The sequence below is a fragment of the Pempheris klunzingeri genome, chromosome 9 (assembly GCF_042242105.1).
Source record: "Pempheris klunzingeri isolate RE-2024b chromosome 9, fPemKlu1.hap1, whole genome shotgun sequence".
NCBI lineage: Eukaryota > Metazoa > Chordata > Actinopteri > Acropomatiformes > Pempheridae > Pempheris > Pempheris klunzingeri.
Window position 1 is genome coordinate 2,606,689 of NC_092020.1, and position 26,491 is coordinate 2,633,179.

Here is a 26,491-nt window from a genome sequence, read left to right on the forward strand (position 1 = left end):
ATAGGCACATTGGTTTCAGTCTCAGAAATCTTCTCGATCACCTTGGAGACCTGTTTGTTTTTCTCTCTGTTGTGCTGCAATCTCCCGCCTCCGCCATCAGTGTCATAAACATGTATGACACTGATGTGGTGTGATTCAGCAGCGATCTTCAAATTCAAACCACCCATTCACAGCCTGACAACTGATTGGGAACGAGAAAAGATGGAGATGAACGCACGCACTCGTGCAAATGCACGCTCAGATTTGTAGCCATACATAACAAGCACATGCATAAAAAAGATAACTGACACAACAACTGGTACCTGCACAAAAAGACAGACACACCCATCTGCTTCTGCACACACACACACACTACAACACAAAGGGAAGGTGTTTAAAGCAGGAAAATATGAAGAGGGAATGTATCAATTCACATGCACACTTTGCCTCTTTGTTTTTAGATAAAGTGCCTGCCGTGTTAACGTTTCATCCATCTGGTGTTCAGGGTTTGGGATTGGCATGCAGCTGCTCACTCAAATGTAGGTGTACATTGTCTAAAACTGTCATGGGGTTAACCAAGTGTCGACTCAACCCGACACTTTACTAGGTGAGGTGAGGTGAGGTGATTTTTGATCTAGTGTATGAATGAACACAAATAATCTCCAATACTGGGGCTTTGATTGACGTGTGTGCTGAGAACAAAATGTACACGAGTGACTGTGAGGCAGATGAGTGAGTTAAACTTCATTTCTCTGTGGTATACGGCACCTGTTTCCTTGTACAACAGAAATTAGAAGAGAGGAAACTGCAGCTATGTTTCCATAGAGTTGAGTTTATGTGGAATACAGGTGAAAGAGACTGTAGCTCATCACATCATGTTACAACCTTGCTGCCTCGAGTCATTTTGGGCTCTTGTAAATAACGGCAATGAAAGAGCCATTGTTTACTATCATTTCAGAGAGAATGCTTGAGGATTTAGACCATTCAGAGATTGTCACTGAGTCGACCCTGATCAAAACAATCCAACACTCTCTTCCTTCTTGTTGTTTCATTAACAGTTTGGTATCAACAATCCAAAAAAGGGATTTGACTAGAGAAATATTTAAAAAACAACTGGTCATTATCTACCAGCCACAAGTGAATGTAAAGCCTTGGCCATCCATGACTATTTTATTACGTATCTGTGAGCAAACTTGTACCTTTCTTGTATTACAGTCAGTGTGTTGACATGCACTTAAATATCCAGCTACAGCTGATTTGTTAAATGTCATGTTAACAAGAAAACTGGTTTCCATAATCTGGATAGCAGGTCAGAGAAACCTGGTATCTCCAGGTAGTTTTCTTCTGAACAGTGCTGATTTCTACTGGGGTAACCGGGTTTCTAATCTGCCTGATACAAGTACAAATGTGCCTGGGAAGAGCCTGGAGAGAGGGAATGTGTTACAACAGGGTGGCGGGATGTAATGAGAGATCAGCACAGGGAGCAAATTTAAAATACAATTCCGTCCAAAGTCTGAAACTGAAACTAACAAAGTATTCTCTGGGAGTCTAAAATAAGTCCGTTTTGACTGCTCAACATTTGACCATTTGAAACATTTAGACGTATTTGCACTGAGAGAGAAAGTTTGGCTCCGTCTGCCTTTTCTCTCACTGTCAGTCTGCTCTAATACGTATGCACACAACCCAAAATAAGAAAAAGACACACAGGTAAATACTGTATGCTTTCAAAAAAGTAAACAAATAGTAGAGGTTACTACAGTGCATGTAAACAGGCTTTCGGATTAATCTGGTTATTTTGAGTGCATGCAAACACAGATTCTATGATGCACATTTTATTTGTTACTCTGGATTTGCAGAGTTGGCTGCTTAACTTTGATTCGGTGAATATAAATTGCGTTTTGTCAATAGCAAGTTTTGTGAAGAACACGATGTGCCCCATAAACTGCAACTGAGTTTATGGGAACATCACATTACCAATGCAACACTGCTCTGCCAACATTTAATGATGATGGACCATTTGCCATGTGGTTATTAGCCGTTACAGTCAGCATTTATTTGTCTGTGAAACAAATCTGTTGTGCCGGGTGCCGCGGACCCCTGCAGCAGTGAGGGGCTCTGTTTTTAGAGAGCCTGTGAAGTTCCAAGGCCTCCTTGCAGCTCTCCACATCACTCTGTGTTCCCGCTGCCTTTGATGATGAATGTGTCATATATGGGGCTGTGCAGTTATGAAGGACACGTGGTTGTCCAGAGGTATAGCTTCTCCAAGGTACCCACATCGATCTCTCAAACACTTGTGCTGTTTAATGTCAGCACTGCCCTGAGGAGTTTACTGATGGCTCCCTCTAATCCCCATTCCTGCAAAAAAGCATGTGAGGCGCACACATCCAACTGTGGTAAAGCCGCGCGTGTGTGTGTGCGTGTGTGTGTGTGTGTGTGTGCGTGTGTGTGTGTGTGTGTGTGTGTGTGTGTGTGTGTGTGTGTGTGTGTGTGTGTGTGTGTGTGCAGGACAGACTTGTCAGGCTGTCCTCTCACCCTGGTCGTCACAGTCACACCGGACTCTAAACTCGTACCTGTTGCCAAGCAACCAGGACTTCTGTCACACCAGAAGCTGCCCGACATCAACACTGCGCCTTGAGGATGGAGGAATGAGCAGCTCGGAGACATACCCAAGTTGACAAAAATTTATTGACAATTTATACCCAGTGTAACAGTGAAAAATCACCTTCACGAAATAGCCCACTTCTTCAAAAGAAAGTTTGTGAAATTTCCTACCTGACTCCAAGTTGTCTTTTTTTCTCCCCGTGCTTCCCATGCTACTATTCAAAATCCATGTTCTTCCCTCCATTAACAAAGACAGAGATGTAAATACTATGCACCCACGTGACCAGCCAACAACAGTCAAGAAGCCCCTGAGATTTCTGCCTCGGTGTCATTGGCTGGTGCGTTCAAACTGATTGGGATTCTCATCAAGGATCCTTGTTCCTTTGTAATGTAAATTAAAGTGGAGCTGTGGATGGAGTTAATGCTCTTAATTCCAACATTAAAATAATGGAAATGGCATGTAGACACATCAGAGTCAAGAGTCACTGCTGGAGATGGTGTGCACATTTGTTCTGCTGTTCTCTGTTCAACACGATAATCCTTCTTTCAGTCTTTGATGGCCCAGCAGCAGTGAAGCACACATACAGTTTGATTAGGCATGAAGAGGTCTGATATCTCAAAACAGTTATTGCTATTCCATATAGTCCTACGGAAATGTAAACATCCTGTAGAAACTGGGCTGTTTGTTTTGACACTACATGTGTGGGAGTGTGTTTCATTAACAAAGGAAAACAGTCCTGCTGTTAGCTGCAGAAGTGCTGCTTAGTCTGTCTAATTGCTTTTGACAAGGTTTCACACACCCTGGAGTTGCAGGATTTTTTCAACCTTTTAAAGTTGCCTGTTAACCATCAATTAAACATGTCAGAGCTCAGTGAGGTTCTTAAAAGTCTCATTTTCAACAGTGTCCCGGCTAGATAGATAGATTTTGTGATACATTTTGCATTATCTGTCTTGAGTTTGTAACTCATTGCCACTGGAGCCGGAGTTTAACAGAATTGTGATTTTGAAATCGTGAATGAATAGAACCACGTAAAATATTTAATCTTAAAAAAAGACAAGCAAGCAAACAACCCAAGATCTGACTAAACCCTTAAAAATAACCAAGACCAATACAAACTAATAGCCAAGAAGAATACATCAAGATTCTAAGATACCCAAAAATATCAGCAGCCAGGAGAGCGAGCACCCACTTTCTGCAGCAGCGATTTGAATACACAAAGAGGCCAAATTTAGCAATTTTAGATCTACAATAACTGCCGAAGATTTCAGGAAGATGGAGCAGCGTACAGAAAAGCTTTTACTCACTTCAAGATGCTCCCATTATCAAAGACAAAGATGAATCACAGCCATAGCATGGAGCAGAATAAGGTTAAGTTTATCTAAATCTATTGAATAGAATAACGATTCTCATTTCTTCAAACAGAGCTGGAGAAATGTGATGATACTGTATTCTGAGTAGCGTGAGGCGATATCAACTTGTCTACCCTATTGTTTATACCGAGCTCCCTTGAACACCTCTGAGTGTATTAGATTATTGATGTGGGTTATGTTGCTGGATGGCTTTAAGCAATATTGGGCTTTTTTGGATTTTTATTATTTTTGCCTGTGTGTGATAAATCCATATTACCCACTCCTAGCTTCAAAGTAATATTAACAAGATGAGCCCCACTGCATTAAAAATTTGAATAGTCCAATGGGATTTTTACACAAGTAATTGTAATTTTTATTAATTGAATGATTTTTTTTTTTTTAAATAAGATCCATACATGATCAAATCCTGTAAGTTAAGAATATGAAAACAGATTCTGAAACTTGTATCTGAGTCAAGATGAAAGTCAAACTAGAGTGCCTGTTTCCGAATGCACGCCTGATCACCAACGCACTTGAAGCAACCTTTCGCCTGCTGCTGTGATATCTACGCTGCGAATGCCGAGGGATTCCCACAGCACTAATGACATGTGCATGTGTTCATCGCTAAAGGATATCAAATGGGAAAACAAACTGATCAAAGAGAGGAGAAGCCGTGATCGATAATCCCTTCACCATCACGCGGCAGAACCGAGTTAAAGCGATATAGGAAATGTGGCTGAGATTAACTGGTGTGGCCCAGCACAGCTGAGGCAATATTCAGCAAACTCCAACCACGTTCACACCGAGCAAACTCAGACACACGTCAAAGGAACTGGAAGGTTTTAAATTAATAACTGACCCAGGTCTGAAGCGCAGACATGCTTCAGTCAGACTGCTCAGTATTCAAAGCTCAGGAGGTGGAAAACATGACATGTGGATAACCGTCTACAGCGGACCTGACCTCTGCCCCCATCACACACGTCTGTTTATTGAAACTGATTCCATGCAGCAAAGACAAAAGAGCTGCTCCACCTGACTGTGTATACTGCACGTTACAGTTAGTCTACGGATACCCCTTTGATTTCTGTGAAGGCTTCGAACCCCCTCCCAAACACACACACACACACACACACACACAGGGGCACTTGTCTCAAAATCTCCTTTGAACATGGAAAAGGAAAGGGATGTCACAATTTGTCCTTCCTCTCCTGGTATCAATGTCCGATATCGATCCATCCTCGAGTCTATCGGTTCTCATTACCTGTCCTCAGTAACTTATCTCAATTGTTATGGCTGTGACTGCTTCCAGAGCCCCAGCCAGCTCTGTGTCTTTCCCAGGTCATCCTTTATAGAACTGGAGAAAGGGAGACGTCTGGCGAGCCCTAATAAAGACATATCCTCTCTGAACAAATCAATGCTGACAGTGTGTTTGCATAGATTAGGAGATTCTCCGACTCTATGATTTCTCATCAGACACATGATGAGGAGAAGGGAGATTGGCATTTGAGCAGTAGATTGTTGTATGGGCCAGACTGATTTGATTGTGTTTGTATTTCATCTGCCAGCATTGATGGAAACGATTTTGATCCACGCGTCGCATTGTCACCCTGCAGCAAACCCTCTCAGGTGGAAAATACATGCATTCCACATTCCTATTTCAATAAACCGCGGCAACTGCTGTATAAAGATGGGGGAAGATTATATTTTCTTTGTTTATTGAACCGGATGTCGACAAGACCTCTACAATGAAAACAGATGAAGAAGAAGATGATGAAGAAAATAATCAAACGTTACAGATTTGCCTTGTACTGAAAGTGAATTTTTCACAGTATGCACCATGAACCATATGCACAATATTAATACACTCTTTAATATTCCTTCTTTTTTTTTTTTATAACTCCACATATCATTTCAAACCTCTATGAGGATATGTAACCCCCCATGACCCCCAGGTTTATCAGCATCAGCTGCTGCCCCGTAATACCGCAGGTGACGTAGTTGGTAAATCTCTTAAAACCATCTATCACTTTCTGAATATAACTAATAATGTGTTATGGAACCACGGGGCTAACCCCTGCATCTGCAAACCAGCGAGGATTCATTTGTATAAAATGTGTATTTTATGATTGACTAGATCCTGGATTGTAATGTGATGACATATTTAATTTCTGATCTAAGGGGAAGATAAGCTAGGCTTAGCTGAAATGATCTGTAACCTTTATTTTAATACCTCAATACTTATCCGTGGTATTATAGCAGCCAATCATCTCTCTCACACTGGCTTCCACCCACTCTCCCATCTCGCCTTGTCGCTGTATTACACATTTTTTTCCTTCTCTTTCTCAGGCCCGTATAGGTCAACAACGTGGATGCTGATAAATACCTTTACCTTTACAGGAGACTTACATGAGTTCGCGTAACATGAGTGACATTTAGTAAAATTTGAAAGCAGCAAGCCGCTAACTGTCGTTTGTTGTTGTCGAGATTCAGGTGGATTCAGGACAGAGCCTTCCTAATGGCACTGGGGCCACGCAATGGTGATTAAACATGATCTTTAATGGAATATTGAAGAACAGTCCTGCTGCAATTTAAGCAAAACCTGATAGGCCTGCAAGCCAGGATCTAATGAACGGAGGGAAATAAGAGAATGGGGTGGGAAGAGGACAGTATCATCCTAAATGAACAAAATGGCCTTGTACCACCTGCTAAGCATCGATCAGTAGCCAAGGGGACTAATTGATAATGCATTATTAGCTGCTTCCCCATAATGGGAATTGTATTTCATCCTGTCCTTGATTGTGGGACAGAGGGGGAAGGATTTGGCGATGAAGCACCGAAAAACAGATGGCAAGGTGAATTGTTCCCGTGACACATCTGCCAACGTGTTCTATTAGGCTTCTCAGGCAGGTCAGCACAGTGCCTGCGTCTGTGTGTGTGTGTGTGTGTGTGTGTGTGTGTGTGTGTGCGCGGAGGCAGACCTTTCTGAAAGCAAGGCAACACACCTCGGAGTGTGAAGGGAGTCAAAGTAGATTTAATTGAAGCCTGTGTTTGTCTGGCCTTGAGACAATTGCAAGTGTGTTTGGAGCAGTGGGAGTAAAGTGATGCAGGCAGAATTAAAAACGAACCAGCTGTGTTGATTGATCTTGCCGATAGACTCATACAAATGCCACACTTCTTAATGTCTCCGACTCTGTGTAAGTCGCAGTTTTATTCGGAGTACATACGGTCTGGTCCTCTGAAGTTGGTCTTGACAAGCAGGAATTATGAATTTCAAAATTTCAAAATTAACTGCAATTAGTGGAACAAAAGTGAGTGATAATTACCATTTGTCAAACAACAACGCTGGCGTTCCAATCTCCCACGCGTGCAGCCTTTGTCTTCCCACCAAAACATATCCTGCGTCAGCCCTGCGTTCGGCTTTCTCTAAAGTAATTTCGTATTTGTCAGTCTCACAAAAGCTGTGCCCTTGCTGGAAGTTGGAATGCATTCAGCAGTCTTAGTGGTTCTTTCTTTCACAACAGTTCAAGTTATTTATTTACACGGTCTGGTCAAAGACAGACATGTTATCAATACAGTCCTTCAAGCCTGCACTTGTAGTTGTGTGTGTGTGTGTGTGTGTGTGTGTGTGTGTGTGTGTGTAGCGTGTGCAGTGGTATGTACAGCAAAAGCGTTTAAAAGTCTGTGTGGTCATGTTGAATTCATCATTTTTAAATAATAATAGATAGCTTTTCTGCTATATAGTGTACGGCGTTTGAGCTTTGCACTAGGAGTGATAAATGTTCAGAATGCTTGACTAAAATGCATTTTCAACAACATTTCAAAAGGCGCACAGTAGTCTGTGTACCTTTTTGTGGAAAGTGGCGTCGTCCTGGGAGCTACGTGGAAATATTTGCTGGGATCTGTCAAAGTGTACTAAGCTCTCCATGCCCTACCCGAGACGTCTCAGTAAAATGTGGCCTGTATGCTGCAATGAAATGCAGCACATGCATTACCCAGGCCACTTGTACTGCCCTTCTGTTGAGCAAATAGAGGCCAAAATTTCATAATATGCTTCAAAATGTGCCGTTATAACACGGTGGGATTCAGAACGGAGCAGAGAAGAGCCGGTAAACTTCCTTCCTGCCTTGCTTATTTGATTATAGCCAGTGAACTTTGATATTTTCTCATTTTATATTTTTACTGTAATGTAATTCTATCGTTCAACTTACCTCCATCTCCCTTGGAAATGAAAGACGTGAGCGTTATGCTGACAGAAGGAGACAAGAGTGGGAGTTTGTGGTGTCAATCAACACCTGCTCTGCTCAAATTCGTTTAAAAATAGTGGAGCTGGGAGGTGTAGTGAGGGAGCTGACAGCTAAATAGTCCATGGAGATTTCTGATGGCAGAGGAACTCAGTGGCTGACAGTTAATGCTTTGTGTTTTTGGCCCCAAGGAGACTTTCCTTATAGGTATTTTACACATTCCTCAAACAAACATCAACTCACCGCTCTCACCTTTTTAAACTAGAAGCTGCAGGGTGTCCTGGGTATAGGATAGTGGTGTCGTAGTGAAAAGACAATTTTATGCAGTGAGGGAAGAATAGCTTCAACCTGCTCATGTGAAGCGCTGTGTAAAATATGAAAAGAGACGCAGAACATTTCCTCAAGAAGCATCACAAATAAGAGGTGAGTTTCAGGTTCTTGCTGCTTTCATAACCATCTATTAACTATCTATTACCAAACCTGCACAGGCTAAATTGTGCTTCCAGAATTATCTACACGGTCTTAAGTAAGCAGACAGTGGATGGGCTGAGTATGTGCTGACTGCTGGACTTTGGGTCAGGTGGGTGACAGAGTGAAAAGCAAGCAGGCAAATATGTAGGCATGTTTCAGGGAATAAAAACCCAAGTCAATTATCAGCATGCTCCTGCCCACATACGACACTTCTGGATTCAGTATTGTGTGGTCAATGCGTCAACAGCAAACACTCACAAAAGAAAATGCAGAGGCGACGCCACACGTGTTTGAGGAAACCTTTTTATTGGAGCGGGTGTTCAATGAGGCATGCTGACAACAACAAGAGCAGCAGTCCTGGTCTGAGAGCCATCAGGAAGCAATTTTGAGGATTTTATGCGATTCTGCTTAATAATTCATTCATCCACATGGTTTTAGACCAAGAGTTTGTTTTCTGAAGATGTTTGTTTATTTCCTTCTCTTTCCTTCTGTCTTTCAAGAAATCTCAATATTATATAATATATATATATATTATATTATATTATATAGTATAAAATATATATTACCCCAATTTAAGGGGCAGTCAACAGCCGGATATTTACTTTCCAGTATTAAATCACAGGACAAATCACATATTGAAAAAAATGAATTGATATGCTGTGTTTAGGAGATGAGTACTTTCATGTTGTTGATGTTATAGTTATCATAAATTTAAATATTCAGTGGTTACAGCTTCTCAAATGTGATGATTTGCTGCTTTTCTTTGCAGTACACGATAGTGTACTGAATATCATAAGGTTTTGGACTATTGGTTTGATATAAGAAGCAAAGTAAATTTGTCACCTAGGAAACTGCGATTGACAAATTTGAGCATTTAACTTCATCGTCAGATTAATTTCTTGTCAGGTTAATCGGTAATGGGGAACAGAATGGAAATTAGTTGCAGCCCTTGCTTACAATGTCTACTGTAGCTGTACGTACTAATCCAACACCATCTCCCAAAATCTGGTACCTCCGACATCAAACCAAGCTCAGTGATCCACTCTGTGCTTTCACTTTCTCAATTTTCAGGGTCGGGATATTTATAAAGTCCACCATTCTCTTTCTTGCATCTACTGTATTAATAATTAAATACAGTCACATTTGAACAAAGAAATTAATATTTAAAGGCTCAATCCGTGTTCAGTCTGCAGCACTTCGTCCCCTCATGCGTCAAATTGTTGATTCTCAGCAACACAGTGGAGTGAGAACCATATAGACTCAACATCATTTGACCAAGCGGTCAAGTGGAGGATTTTAATGGATTACAGATTGAACCTGTGAACATCATCCATTATTCTTTTAGCATCCAGTCAGTCTTGCATTCCTCATAAAATACTTCTTTATTTGTACCATTATGTGAGGCTACCTATTGTGTCCCATTTCTGCTGCTGTTACTCTGTCGGAGGACGGCGTGTGCGTCATGTTGTGAAAGTGGTAGTTTAGACTTGATGATGTTGTTTTGTCCTACACATCTTCAGGAAAGATCAGTGATGGGACACGGTAATAAAGTCAGACAAAACAGTCTGGCTTTGAATTTTCTTCATCAACCTCAGTTACAGGTCTATTTGTCCCCCCCCCCTGTTGTTTCGAAGGCAGGAAGGCTGTACAGCACTCAGGTGCTAAGCTATGTGGAGACAAGAACTTGAGTTTGAAGTGTAACTGAAAGGTACTTGCTAAAATATTCTCATATCCTGCACGATTGATGTGGATTAGGCATTGTGACCTATTTTTGTATTAATTAATCATTTTTCAAATTAATCACTTGAGTATTGCTGGTGCAGGAAATCTTGATATTATCACTTGATGTTCACCAGAGGCACAAGGTTTAGAATGACACCAAATATACATGTCATGAACAGACTATTGGTTAAACTGCAGTTACGAATAGAAAGTTGCACATTTGTTAATGTAAAAACGAGGGATGGGCCATAATTTTTAAATATTCAAATATTCACAGAAGTATAAAGTTTACATGACTATCGTCTTGTTTTAAAAAGTATATTTTCCTGCGTTTTCACCGGCACCCGGTAGTACACCGGTCAGTAGCAGTAGATTGATACGGGGCGTTGCTATGGAGCCAGCTCTGTAAAGATGTGGGCACAAACAGTCTCTGATTTTTAATTGTTTCGGTTCCCCGAGTCCCATTTCATCTAACCATTTCATCTAGGTCTGGTCCCGGCTCTCGCCCCATCTCCCAGGACGATCGAATAATCATTGAATAGTTCTCTGTGACTATCGAATAGTATTTTTTGCTTGAATTGCACATCCCTAGTAAAAACACCAGATTGTTTAGAATGGATACCAGATTTAATGATCTATATATAGTCTATAGTTTATCTATGTAATATGCTAATTAATGCTAATGAAACATTCACATAGGAAGTAACTAAATGAACACAGAGTCATTATCTTCAAATAATTTGTTATCAGAAAAAATATAATTGCAGTATGTGAAAGTACTTCAAAAATGTAGAAAAGAATTGTAGAGTTTTGTAGAAACACTTTCGTAGCCTCTGTGTTCCCCCAGGCTGTTTACTGAATGCTGTTTACCAAATGCTGTTTGTTGTTGTGCTGAATATTTACATTCGCCCACACACCTTCATTGGATTACCAAAAACCTCTGCCTTCCAACTCAGACAACACTGCCGGCCAAAGGCCCAAGAGGGCCCAAGCAATCGTGAGGAGGGAGGGGAAAATCCTAATGCAATTTGTATGGCACAGAGCACTCGGCAACCAGATGGGAGCCAGGCTGGCTTACCTGAAGCAGTTTTCCTTATTTACTTCAGAGCCCAAGGCCATGTCAGACAAGGGGGAGCGAAACATGTTAGCCAGGGCACATTATCAGGGCTTTCATGTGGGTAACGTTCTATCAGATCCTCCCACTCTGCAGAATGTAATGGAAGCAGAAGCAAAGTGCTCAGGGCCTTCACCTCCGACATGTTCTCATTCGAGGTAGGACAAGGTGTGTGTGGGAGATAAAGGAGCAGGTCCCAGTCACTACCGGCCTGAAGACTGTGGCACACAGAACACTCTGCTCTTGCCAATCATCAGGGTCAGGATATTGGATGGAGAGTAATTACAACAAGGGCATTTTGGTAAGGGCACTGTGGTAAATCACAGCACTGCCTCTGTGTGTGTGTGTGTGTGTGTGTGTGTGTGCTATTAAAGAAAGGTTAGGCAAACTAATTATGGAGGGACAGTGTAAATAGAAAAATCCATTCCTTTGAATTAATGTCCATTTGATGTAATCGGTTGTGGCTTCTCTATGGTGGCTGTTAACCAGATATAAATATGAAACACGTAAATGGAAACCTTAATTTTAATGTCTAGCATCTGATGTCTGCGCTCAGTGTCACGCAAAAGCTATTCTGAAGTTTTGTGCATCAATTCATTAGCACGTTCCAAACCTGTGAACACCTGTGCAACTTAGAACACAGTTTTTGTAAGCTGTGCATTGTGAAACGGTGGTGTTCTGTCACTGGCAATATGGCAGTGACATTTCTTGCAGAGCGAGTATCTCACTCTTCTGGGGAATGCAAAGTGTGTACGTCATTATTCATCATTACATCTGAGCTCAAACCGTTTTCACTCAGTATCATAGCCTCTCACATATTGCTGTGCATGTGTGAGATCTCAGTAAACTGACTCAACTGGGGCGGGGGCGTTCAAGAGACCTGCGCTTCCTGTTACTTGCAACAAATGTAGAATTTCAAAACTGACATGTTAGTCCGTGACTTTCTTCCGTCCTGCACCATTTACTCTCGTCACTCCACCGTCGAGGCTCCACCCGAGTCTCCTTGGAGTGGCATTGGACTGAACCTAGCCGGATTGATTGGAGCACTACCTGCTCGCCTGTTTGTCAGCCATGAATAATCTGTAACGACATTCAGAGCATCAGCAGGGGCCTTGCAGTGTGCATTCATTGTGGAAAATGGACAGCTCAATCAAAAGAAGCTCTTGAAAAGCTGGCCATAACCGGAGGCAGAGCCTTGACCCAGAACACTGTCCCACTGACTAGAGTCGCAACCTCACCAACATCCCTGAATGGGAGGCCCGACCACTGAATTCTCTGTGAACTCGGTGCTTCTTTTTGCCTCCTCCCCCTCCCTCTCCAGTCCCCATCTCTCTCTCTCTCTCCCGTTTAATAGAGCCATGCTTCACTCAGAAGGCCACGTTATCCTTGTTGGGAGACAGACGCTCATGGCGCCACCTGCCATTCTCAGCTCCTCACGTCAGGTATCATGGGCCACACATCATCGCACTAGTTTACATGTTAATGAAAGTGTGAAGACTTGATGATAAAGCAGTTATGCCCTTGGCTCTGTGACCTGGGGTTAACTTTGTATTGTTTACACATGGAAATACTGTACAGGTTGTTACGTACGTGTGTTTTTATAAAAAAAGAGTAAGTAATAGATCGTGTTTCGACAACCTGCTCCGTTGTTACAGTTTCTGCCATGTTGAAAAGGTAAAGTAATTGGTCTGAGAGCACATTGTTGGCTCCTTGAAAAGAAGCTCTGGACACTTGTGGTGCTGTTGATGACACTGATGCCATCCGGTACAAAGAGGAACCGCAGGAGGAAATGAAACACTTAGAGCATGCTTTTGACTGGTTGCCTGAATGTGCAGACAGTACATTCTTAAAAGCGTTCTTCTGTGATGTCTCCCGTCAACCATTGTGAACTCTCTCCCTTGAAATGGTGCAATCCCCTGATGTAGAGTCACCCAACCCTAATCCTCCTATATCCACTGATGAATCCCAGTCTCACACACAGTAGGGATGCTGCCTAATTGAATTTCCTTGGTTTCAATGAACACACACTCAGGACCTGCAAGTTCCAGTCCTTGCCTTTGATAAGCAAATGACCCCTATGGAATTGAGGTCACAGCCTGCGAAAACAAGAGTGAGGGAGAGAAAAATAAAGTCCCGCGCTCAGACAAGCCCAATATCGACTCACCCGGGATTGAGTCCAATGATGTTTACCCTGTGTGTGTTGAGCCCCTGTTGGCTCAGGGGGAAATTCATCCTGCCCTCACACACACACACACACACACACACACACACACACACAAACAGATTACTTTGCTCTTGTCTCTCCCTCTTGTTAAGTGTTACTGTTCTTTTTTTTTTTTTTTTACATCTGAATGGAGTGCATGTGTAAATAATCTTGTCTTTGCCACAGATTAGACGAAAGCACAGTACAGTAAATGTTGGTGCGTCCTTATGCGTGTGTGTCTGCGTCCCTGTGGATCTAGTAATAGCTTGTATTGTACTTCATTGCCTGAAGACATTGCAACAAGCTCCATCATATAATAGTAAGGTCAGTTAATTCATGAACTCGGCCTCTCTCCTTCTCTTCTATTCTTTTTTGTTCTTTCCCATTTCAGTTGTTAAAATTCAAGTCTTGAGGCAGAACAGTGCGTTTGCTTTGGTGTCTCTTAGAGTCCACAGCACTGATGCTTTTATGGATGCTCTTTCTAGATATAAGCTCTTCCACGGATTGTTGATTAACACACACACACACACTTAGATAGTCAGTTTGATTTACACACTAAAATCTGTAAATCATATGTGCAGTTATTTCTGAAAAGAGCACTGCCAACTTCCATACATGGTTTTCATTTACTTCTTTTAATTGCTTAATTTTCTCAAAATAAAACTTAAGGTGGAAATACTACAGTATTTATCATCATGTATCTGCTCTCTACCAAGGTAACTTTTAAGTGTAACCTGTAAATTTGGAGGAGCAGAAATGACCTGGTGCAGAACTGTGACGGTGGCGCTGGCCAAGATGAGCATAACTTGGGTGGGTGGGTGGGTGGGGAGGCCACTCAGCATGTTGGCAAGGATAGGGAACAATGCAGCGAGCCTTGTTCCGCACGGGATGAAGAGGATTAATTAAGTAAGTGCAATAATAATTCAGCAGATTACAAAGCATAACATTGTTTATATTTCATAAAAAAGTAGCAGTTTACTTCCCGTCATATTAATGAGCAGGTACGCAGGTTAAATCTATATTGAACTGGTCCATGTGGCTCATCCAAACCAAGCAACTGTGCTCCTGACTATAACTCCACATAACATCATTTAACACCATTTTAGTGTGTGAACGCAGATTTTCATAGTAATCCACATTTATTAACCCTTGTCAAACAGGGGGTTTGGTGCCACGTGGCATTTACTAACACAAGGCAGGAGCTGACTTTATCGGTGGACCGTATGTGAATGGTACGTTCTGTGTACGTCTCTGTGTGACCATGCACACATTTGCGTATTTGTCAGTCCCTCTTGATTTCAGTGCAACGTTACAAAGCGTGTTGATGTGTGTTTTCCAAATATTATGAGTAAGCACAGCCGAGTAAGTTGCCCCATTGCGCTCCAATAAAAATAAACTCACCAGGGTTCCAGCTGTAAGCCCAGGATTCATACAGTGTCAATCACATAATCACCCTTTAAAATTCGCAGTAATTTCACTGAGGTTTGGAATATGAGCTCATTTATAAATGGGCTGCGGATCAAACCAAAGGCATGGTGAATCGTGTCATGTTTTAATTATCGTTTAACAGGAATGTTAAGTGCATGCTCAGTGTCTTGCAGAGAAGGGAGTGTACATTTCCTCTTTTTAGTTCCCGACACCTTAGAGGCAGCTGAGCATACAATTATGAACCAATATTGATAATTGAGCCACAAGTGTGTTGTGACCTGTTACCTGAAAGACGGAGCTTTCCTTAATCAATAATGATGCTGCATCACTCATCTTTGAGTGATGTTCATAAAGTTTTGTTTTACTTACAACTATCCCTGTGGAACAGACTTTGGAAAACTGTAAATAGCAGCCTGTCCAATCGTTATTAACTGCTATGAAATTACAGTCCTATTTTGTTCACGAAGTGATGAGATTATTTTGTCCTACTTATTAATTGGAGTGAAATTGGACAGAGTGACTCACAGCAGTGTTACTGGAAGGTGTCAGACACAGAAAGCAGGTAATTATGGAGACAGGAAAAGATAAGGAAACAGAATGCAATTACCCTGGCAAGCAGAGCTTCAAATTGCTCCTCTTTGGATTTCTCACCTCAGGTTGCCATTGTTCATGCTTTGCATCTCTATACTGATCTTTATTCCTTTCACCCTCAAAGAAGGAAGGAAGGTTTGCATTAATCAAATGAATTTCTACTGTAACTAGAGCCACACACAGCATTTATCTCTTATTGGAGAATTTCAAATGTATGCATTCAAATGCATTTTCAAATAATAATTGTGTGCATATAAGAGCTCAGTCTAAATCAGGACCATTAGATGTTTCCAAGGTTGTAACAGTTTCTCAGCATTTAGTTTTATTTAAATTTCAGGTTTGAGGGCACACTATAGATGGATTTTCGCCTCCACACTCATCTGTGCTATTGTTCCAGTCATGTCTCCATATATAGCAAGCATACAAAACAACAAAATAAAAAAACTCCCCCTCCAAAAATCCCTCCCAAGTCTACGAGATATAAATTGCACATCGCTGTAAAAGTGTACATGTAACCAAGAAAAAACTTGCTGCATTAGACCTAATTTAATTATTTTCTCTCCATGGTGTGGTTGAATATACAAAATGCAACTGCAAGAATAACTTTTGTCCTTGGACTGCATGTGTAGAGAATTAAAATGTTTTTCTTGTTGTGTGGGGTGCATGTTTTCATTTCTTTTGCTTTAAGGGGAAAACCAAATGCTGTCATGCTGCTTATTTGAAGAAGGGTTTCTTATGCTCCATTTGTTCATTCTCTGGAGTGCCCATTTTGTTACTTCAGTCATTTGTTTTAGCATTTAGGTGCTCTCTCAGCCTGTGCCACACACATGTACACACACACACACACACACACAGGGAGAGGGGGGGGGGGGGCGGGAAAGTAGGTAAATTAGAGTCAATTCCTCAATCCAGCCTTTCATTTCAAAAACTTTTTTGACGGTTTTGTGGCTGACCTATTAAAGCCAATATGAACACACAAAGATCCTTTTTGAATTGGCTGTGATTGAAGCATGTACAAGACCTTGTTGGTAAAATCTTGCACACAGCACGGGGGTGTTGTTGACACTTTGAGTGGCGCTTCACGGCTCGATTCACTGCACTGTACTCACATTTCTGATGACTGCATATAGCGAAATGTACCGCATTTAGACGCTAATATATGGGGGATGGGTGGGGGAGGGTGGGGGGTGCTATTGACCCTCACAGTGTGGATGTGCTCTCGCACAGGCCTCTACAGATTAATGCGCATGTTTGCTTCAAATTGTTTACGTAAAATTCCCCAGTTTTTGGTTTGATGACTGCTCTATATCAGCACAAGTGCTTTATGTAATTGCTGCACAGGTTTGATGGCCTGATAGGTGGCACTTAGTCAAGCCTCAGTCAGCTTCAGTCTGGAGCTGGAAATGATCATCGCAGACAGATCAAGTGTGCGAGGGGAGTGTGAGAGTGTCACAAAGTGCTTTTATGTAAATGGCAGTTGAAACTTAAATATACAACATGCAGAATATATGCTAGTCTGTCAGTCTCAGGTCCTCATGTCCTCTGTGACTGTAAAATGCTCTGTGTTCATATGAAAGGTTCAACACCTCTCTCTCCAGTAGACCCCAGAGAGAAAAGATGAGACAGAGAGAGGTGGAAGCTTAAGGAAAACATGGCAATCTCTTCACCGGAGTGAAGAGAAAGTAGGCCGCATGGTAGGGATCGAGGTCATAGCTCATAAAGTCAGATTACAGGTCCCAAGTAAAAGGTCAGGGAAATGAAATGAATATGTGCTACTTTTATGCATGAATTGTGCTATTTAAACGTCTATTCTACTCCAATATCAGGAAATATTGTTTGGACAGTTAAGCAGGATGGGTTTCATCTCAATTTTGCTTTGTTTAGAGAAGGTTGGTCTTTATTTTCTTCCTGAAAAGTGCTAAAGCTATTTTTTCACTTTATTACAGCAGCAGTAGCACTTACATCAACACTGTTGTGCAAATGCTCCATAGATTGTGAACTCTTCCCCTTCTCCTGGATTTAATAATAGAGAAGCAGGTCGCGCTGAGTATTTTTGTTCGTGCAGTGTTGGTTTAGATCTCCCTTGTTCCTTCCCAACTGTTGCTGCTTTAACACCCTCCAAATTACACCAAGGATAGCTACGAGGCTCTCTTCTCATTTTCTTCAGTTAACAAGCTGTCTCTTTATATATGATTATGGTTTTCTTCTTGTTTACTCTGCCCAGCTTCTTTAAATTACTTTGTCGGTTTAGTTCAAGGTACAAAACGCACTAAAGAATTCAGTTCAGCTCATTTGTTTTCTGTCTGTGGAGAAATATTCCAGGGTTCAAGTTATGATTTGAGCTTTGTGGCGGTCTCTAAATGAATAAAGGTTAAGGGCGAAGATAAGTAAATAATAGCCAACGGGTGCGCTTTCTGTGCGAGAAAGAAACTTCACTGCTCACTACGTAGTCCGACACACACAGCAGCTCACTACTTGCAACAATTGTGTCCTTGAAAGTGCAGCCATATCGTTCATGAGAGAATATGGAGTTTTGTTCTTTTGGAAAACGTTCGTGGAAAACGTTGTGTTTATCATGGATGTTAGTATTGTTTTAGCGACCCTCACAGATGTATGATTTTACTGCTTTCACAGGCACCTGCTAAATGAGCTGACGGGGATAAACCTGTGCTCATTCAGCTCCAATTTGACAGTTATTCCTGTGTTTGCTTTGCAGCGCTGCCAGTTATGCAGGTGACAATTGACATTACCAGACAGCAGGTGGAGAAGATCTTCGGTCTCGACGAGTACTGGTGTCAGTGTGTCGCCTGGAGCACCACCGGGACCCAGAAGAGCCAAAAAGCGTACATCAGAATTGCTTGTGAGTTTAAAACCATCTCAGTGTCATCATACACGCAAATGGTGCCTAACAAGGTGCTTACACATTCCATGTCAGTTTGTAAGAAAAGAATATTGGAAAGATTTTTTTTTTCTTTTTTTATTTAAGATGATTTAGGAGGGACTAACTTTCATTTAGCAATCAGCCCAATGGCCTTTATGATCTGATGCATCATGGAGTGTTACTGTGATAACAATTTAGTTAAATCATCTTCCTGCCATTCTACATATAAGAGAATATCTGACCCTGGCAGGGAGAAACACAGTGATGCATCTGCTTTGAAGGCAGTCTTAAAAAAAAAAGTGGAACACTAAATTTGAGTATTCATGAGCATATTTTTCAGTGGATACAGTATATCAGCAATGATGCCTATGAAAGTAACTGGAATAAAAACAGATTTGAAATTTATTGCTGTGCAGCAATCATAAATCTGTCAGGGGAACACAGACACATCCCTTGCTACAGCCTCAAAAGCTTTATTAGAAGAAGCCATTTTACATTTGAGTATTTTAAAGCATTCTGCCTATTAATTCCCACATAAATATGCATTATTCCAGACAGAGCCAAACGCAGCACAGTCTCCAAACCACCAGACGTTTTGAAAACACACATTCATTATCCAACCTTGTTTGAGAGCTCAACAAAGTCAGTTAGATGTAAGATAAGGACACACACACACTTCAATAACAATATTCGTGTGCACACACCAACACACTTGCATACATTTAAGCCTTCCGGGACTGTTACATCTTAAGTCTCCTCCAGTTCCGTTGTATCGGTTTTAATTAAATTGAATGTCGTGAAACTCTCTGCTTGTTTTAACGTTTCTCTCACTGTGATTGGTCAGGACAGGCTCAACATCTGTTTGAAAGAATCCACCGGCAGCTGACAGGCTCACCCTCAGCGCCTCGCAGCACAATAGTGCATTGATTCGCTCTGAGCCAAAACCCGGGGTGAACACATTAGATTTGCCAACCCGCCAGCTATCAACACCCTCATCAGATACAAATAGCCCTTTACCTGTGTAATTCACAGCCTGGGTTTACGGGAAACATATAGCAAAACTTGATGCGACAGTAAGAGTATTCAATGAGACGTAATGTGAAGCCCTATGCAGTCAGCCAGGCTCGCAGGAGGCTCTTGTCCAGGCGCCTCAGGGCTGTGTTTTCGTGTGGCTGCTCCAAGCCCTCATACAGATGGAAGCTGGGGGCTGGCGGATGGTGGAGAGAGGAGAGTGGGTGGGAAGGGAGGGTGGGGTGAGGGGTAATGCAATTGCTTTTGCTTGATGCCGGGCCCCTCTGGCAGCAGACAAGCATCTCTGAACCAGCCAGGCAGCCTGTAATAAGTAACATGGTTGGTGCCACCAATCCCCGTGTGGCTTAGGGGCCAACTGGAGTGCGACTTGCTCAGAGAGGCCATGGGTGGACATTTCAAGAGTGAAAAATTTAGAAACATCACAAGGCCAAGTTTTTATGGATGCAAGTGCTTCATTTAAACCTCACAAGTTCTTACAAATATCCTAATTGGTTGTGCTCCTTCCCATCTTTCTCTCCTCAGACCTGAGAAAGAACTTTGAAGAGGAGCCGCAGGGTAAAGAGGTGGCATTGGACCAGGAGGTGTTACTGCGCTGCCATCCCCCCGAGGGAGTGCCACAAGCCGAGGTGAGACACGAATACAGAAGGTATTTATAGGCCCACATCTAGCATCCATTTACCCTTTCCTCACCAGGAGGACAAAGACAAAAAAGTAGCTCAGGATCAGATCTCAGACATCTCCCCCTGCTCTACCAGGGAACCAGACAACCCTGTATGGATAAATTACACCTCTAATTATTCCCTTTTATTGATTTATCATCTCTCTTACATCTCTGAGAAGCTGTATGTCACATCGTCTCGTCACATCACTCAGGATAGGCTTGGAGGCTTCACTCCCAGTTTGGCATCTCTAAAGGCCTATCCATAATTAATGGGTCTATTTGCCTCAGTCTCTACCTCTCTCATTCTCTCTCTCTCGCGTCTTGCCACCTCGTCACACACTGTATCTCTCACACACTCTTGTTCTGCTCGACTCTCTCTGCATGTCTCTCAGTGGTTTGTGTCTGTGTTTAGAGGACCAGACTGGGGCCAGCTGTTTCACCTTGTCTGCTGCATCCTCCTGGTCCCAGATAGGCACTAACTGCTCTAATAACAACACAAGAGGAGGTTAGGCTAACCACTCAGACGTCCCAGAGACCAGGAGCAGCAGACTAGCCAATCACAGCTCGACAGGGAAGGGACAGTTTGCAGAGAAATGGGAAGGAAGGTGCCAACTGCAGTTCAACAGAAAAGAACATCAGAGCAGAAGTCACCATGGGAGAAAACAGGGATGGTGTACAAGAGGAAGAAAGCCCAATTATGTGCAGCATTGCAACTGGCAGTAATACCAAAAACAATGTTGCCACACCGTAGCTACTCTCAAGACGGCACAAGGTCAAGTGAGAGCAAGAAAACAAACAAACCAATCTGAGAGTACACCAAATAAGGAATAACGTCAGCTTCGGCTCCTGCCAAAGGGCATAGAAACCACGCAAAGCATTAACAGCTCCACTTCACAGACCACCAACAGCTTCAGAGATCTCCACCATCCACAAAATAAAAGATTAAATATTAAAATATGGGTGTGTAGATCAATTAATGCCATCTCAGTATCGGTGTCATATCAAGATGCATCATTTGTTCTTTTGGTCTGTTTGATTGCATCAAAAACAGCTGCTTTTCCTGTCCGTGTAAAAATGTCTAATCCACAGCATGTCTGGTCAGCGCAGAGCAACACGGGAGAGGGAAACAGTTTCTGTTCAACTGCAGTGAATTTCTCCACTGAAACATATTTTTCAGGTGGAGTGGCAGAGAAACGAGGATGTTGTCAACCCAGTGAGCGACCCCAATTTTTTCATCACGGCTGACCATAATCTCGTCATCAGAAAAGCTCGGCTGGCAGACACGGGCAACTACACGTGTGTGGCCAAAAACATCGTCGCTCGCCGCAAAAGCACCTCTGCCACGGTTCTAGTCTATGGTAGGTGATAACTTCTTTCAACAGGTGTCAAAGCTATGAGCATGGAGGCTAATAAGAGGTCTGGCCTCGAATGATCCCCAGCTTCAAAATAAACAAACATAAAAAACACTCAAATGATGTTTTGCTCGCATGTTGCTTCCGTTATCCCATATTTCCACATTTAACTCTGCATGCTGTCTTGCATGGAAGATGCCTGGGTGCATGTCATCTCTCAGGTGAATGCAATATTACATTCAGACTCTACAGTGTAGTTTTAATAATAACAACACGCAGTGATACGGATATGTGGCATGACGGCAACTTGCATAAGTCAGCTTTATTTTTCAGCAAGCAGTGAATTACGCTACATCATAAATAACTACATGAAGGGATGGTAGTGTATCTGCACATTAATTAGCACAACTTAAAATGTTACTGGCAGCCATTCTGCCAAAGCTGGCAGTCTCCGATCTCGGGGCTGCCATCTTCTTCCTCCTCTGTAGTGGATCCAATATGAGAGGAGAAATTGAATTAACAGCAAACTGTAAATAATGACTTGGCTTGATATGCAGACTGATGTTTATTAAAATGCAGGGAAACAGAATATTTTCTATCACAGAGGGTTCGTTGGGTATTGGCACCATTAACGTGACAGTCTGACATATTCTCGGCTACAGTTTACATGTATATGCAAACAGGAGATGGAAATCATGTGGGAATGCATCATGAAAGCACCTTTATCTATATAAGAAATGTATAATCCAGCACAATGTCTGACACAGGGTCTGTTTTTGTTGAAGCTGCCAGAAGTCGATGCTCTGTGCTATAAAGACAGAACAAGAGTTCTCGTATATTATCTAAGATGAGAGTCACAAATCATACAGCACTATGTAGAAGCAGGCACACTTCAGTTTTTGCATCATTTGTTCTATCAAATTATTTGAAAATGACAATTATTTAAAGTCTTTTTTTTTTTAGATCTAATATTTTCATTACACTAGATTTAAAAGAAAAATCTGGTTATTTTTATGACGGTAACACATTTGAAATGTGTGTACAGGGAGTCACTGTAAGTGTGCACATCCCCTGTGAAATCAGGTTGTCGCTGGGAATTACTTGATCAAAATTTAATATCTCATGCAGTTCTCATTTTCAGGTTGTAGCTACTTGAATTAATATCCACTTGAGATTGCAGTTACTCTGCCTTTTCAGCTAACAAACACTCTCAATTGAATCTCAATGGATTTTAGGGTGCAGCATGAATTCAGCTTCAGAAAACACAAGGGTCACTTACGGATGGCTTTAGATGCCTTATGTTGAAAAGAAACAAAATCCTTTTGTCATATCTAAAAATACACATCTATGAACCACAGCGAGAAAACACCTGCATGTCCCTTTTGATGTGACTTCATTAGTGTATAAATGTCAATCAAATCATTATTTAATAATGAAAATGGAACTGAAAGTAACTAGACTGTTGTATTTTAGATCTTTGATAAAACACGTCTTTTCCTTTTCAGGATAATTTTGTAAGTGAGGGTTAAACTTTCAGACAGGACTGTAAATATAGTTGAAAACTGAGGCAAGTGCACTTTCATGGTAAACAATTTCAAATGAAATGTGTTCATTTGGAGCATGCAGTCGAGACAAGTGATCATACATTCCTCCAAGCCTCCAGCATAAAAATAAAAAGGCGTGATTATTCTTTACTGTTGATTATAATTGATTAGCTTGTTGTTGAAAGACTTGCTCTGCAGATGAAGACTTCTAGAGCTGAAATGACTGTGGAGGCAAGAGCATTCATACTCCTATTGTTTGCCTTTCTTGTATTGTCAAACAATAGTATTCACCATTAGACCTAACAAATTGCTGGGGTGCTTGCATGTGCAATTTTATTTCTCCCCATCAGCCTGTGCTTGGCAAGTTATCAAATGCATTAACGTTAACTGAGGTTGACTCGAAGTAGAGGTGGCCCTGTTCAAAAAGCTTCATGTTACTGCTTTTCACCGATGTTGCTCTGTAGCAGAAAAGAGAAATTCATTTATCTGAAAGCATCACAGTCCACCATGCTAGCTGATCTAGCTAGCTGTAGCGAGTCATAATAACCGCAACTTTTCAAAGGGGGTTCAACAGAGGGGCAGAGATGCATTTTAACAAGGTCTGGCTGGTGTGACTGCACTCGGTGCTAAGAGGTAATCAGGGGCCGAGTTGCCTGGCAATTTACCTCGCCGTGGCGGGCAATCAATCGCATAGAGAGGGCAAGGAAATGATTCAGCCACGACAAGCACAGGAGAGAGTTAGGGGGAAATTAGGAAGAGAGTATGTACAGAGAAGGAACGACAGCGCTGTTCAAGTCAATAAATCAGGAATCTCAGTATCTTGTAGGCTGCGGCAAACACAGCAGATACAGGAAGGAGCTGATTAGAATTAAACCAGCTTGATTTGATGTAATCACCTGCCGTGATCGAGCGATATTGCAACAATTATGTGCCAATAGATGGTTAAGTCTCAGAACATGGGCGCTGGATCAGCAAGTGGCTGCAGCAATAGGAATTCAATGGGCAGAGTTTTTGAACTGCCTGAACTTTCAGTTTCAAACATAAAAGAGGAGTAAATTATACAATGTATACAATACTTGAGTTTGAAGAATGACCTGTAATGGATGTGTAAAGGACACAATCTGAATTGCTGGAACAGCCTTGATATATTTATTTTTCAGTAGTGTGTTTGCACTTCCAAGGAGGAGGCGTTGTATTTTGTTTACGCATTTTTACGACTACGAGCATTTTGCTTTAAATGGCATTTCTTTACAGTGATTATATTCTGACTATATTATGAGTGTTTTGTATAATGTCTTGCATTGTCCTGGTGAAATTTGGAGGGGTGTTTAATATGTCCACTAGTTACTTTGCAGCATCTGTCACTTCCTCGGAGATAAGGTCAAAAATGGCAAGCTGTCATGTTATTTTCTGCTCTCGTTGAAGCCATTGTGTTTTCCCTGCAGTTCATGGCTGCTGTAATTCCAGCTCAGACACAGGAATCAGCCCGTTTTGCTCTTGCTCTTCCATTAGTTCACCTTGCAGTGCTGAACCAAAGAGTGTAACAGCAGTCACGATTATTCTAGCGCAACACACCTCTTTTCCTTAGTGCATGTCGGGTAATCCTGGCTGCTCTGTCCCTTCATCCATCCACCCTTCCCTCCTGCCCTCCAACCTTTCCCCTCCCTCACCCTTCCACCCCCACCCACCCACCCACCCCTGCGCTGGTCTGACAGTCAACGGCGGCTGGTCCACGTGGACCACCTGGTCGTCCTGCAGTGCTGTTTGTGGGCGTGGCTGGCAGAAGAGGAGTCGGAGCTGCACCAACCCCACGCCACTGAATGGAGGCACATCCTGTGAGGGGCAGAACGTCCAGAAAAGTGCCTGCGTGGCCACCTGTCCAGGTAACTCCCAGGCAACCCTGTTTGTCCTGTGGCGCTTGGCTTCCTGTGGCTTCCTCTTTGCATTTTTTTGCATCTAGAAGTCATCAATTCATTTTATTTTGGCTGCCTTTTGTATCAGCACCCAGGTCTTTTCTTAGATGTCAGTGCTTCTGTTGTTTCCTGCAATTAGAGTGCTTACACGTGTCAGGGCCTGTTAGTCTTCACAGTAAGGCCTCATCCTGAAGGTGATTTATTATCATCACTCTTTGTTCACATAACTCTTTATCTTCTGCACTGTACGCAGACTCTGCTTTTATTTCAGAGACCTGTCTGCTTTAAGAGACATGGTCCCAGCCATGGCATTGTGTCAGACCAGCAAGTACATTTGTTATTGTTTGCTGCTCAAGCTATGTAGTAAATATGGGCAGTAAAAAGCTGAATTATGGCATCTTGTGTGCCATGTTTACGTGTGAGGATTTGAGGGCGTTGCATTTGCCTGCCTGCGCTCCCTCGTGAGAGCGTTGCAGAGGCTGCGAGTGTCCTGCCTGATACAGAGCAACACATATTGATCTCTGGTAGCCTGAGATGGAAGTCAAGCTGCTTCATTTGCAGTCCCACATTAGCCCTCTGACAGAGGGAGAGATAGCGAGGGGGAGAGAGCAGGATGGGAAAAAGGAGGCGTAAGGTGAAAGCAGGGAGAGAGACAGATGGAATCAGATAGAGTGCAAGAATGGCAGGAACAAAGCCCAGAGTGAGAGAGGCAGAAGGAAAACCGAGAAAGAAGTAGAGGAAGCCTGAGTGTGTGCGAGAGCTGGCTGTTTGGCTGCCAGCAGATCGGTCCGTGGACATATAGCTGGGGCTCTGCAGCCATGCTGACCGCAGGAGAAATCTCCCACGCTCAGTAAATAGCAGAGAGGGAAACCCAACACCTCTGGCAGCGGCAGCGTCTCCCTGCCTAAAACAGAGGTTATCTTCCTCAGTGAATCAGGGTGTTGTGTTACACATCTCCCATGTAAAGACATCACTAGATGTCAAGCGTGAGTGTAAGTAACATGGCCTGCTGGAATACAGCAAGTGGGAGAAAGACAAAGGAAACACAGGAATGCATGACGCTCCATCAGCACACTATCTGGATGGATTTGGAATTATTAGCATTGGAGCAATGAGTAATGGAATTAGCGGGGTGTCCAGGGATGCTTGACATTCCCAAAGCAAAGCAGGATGCTGACCTCCATGAGCTTAAAGAGATTAATGTCAGTCCAAGCCGCTATTGTTAGACCAAACCCTGCCCCCTTCTATCTTTCTCTTGCCCCACAAGGAGAAAGTGTGTAATTTCAACCCTTAGGGTGCTGTGACAGAAATTGCATTGTGCCCTGTGAGCGCCGTTCGCAGAGTCTTTGGGAGAGAAAGAACTCCTTTATTTTTCTGTTGATGAGAGACGCTACCACGACGTGACCTC

The 26,491-nt window shown here is 42.4% G+C and overlaps 1 protein-coding gene across 1 annotated transcript in view; it reads left to right on the forward strand.

Moving 5' to 3' along the window:
• Nucleotides 1-26,491, forward strand: part of unc5a (unc-5 netrin receptor A) — a 119,080-nt gene that overhangs the window by 61,750 nt on the left and 30,839 nt on the right. The window contains exons 3-6 of the mRNA XM_070836346.1: nt 18,417-18,560; nt 20,136-20,239; nt 21,452-21,632; nt 24,886-25,053. Coding sequence (XP_070692447.1) covers nt 18,417-18,560; nt 20,136-20,239; nt 21,452-21,632; nt 24,886-25,053 — 597 coding nt within the window. The remainder of the gene's footprint in view (nt 1-18,416; nt 18,561-20,135; nt 20,240-21,451; nt 21,633-24,885; nt 25,054-26,491) is intronic.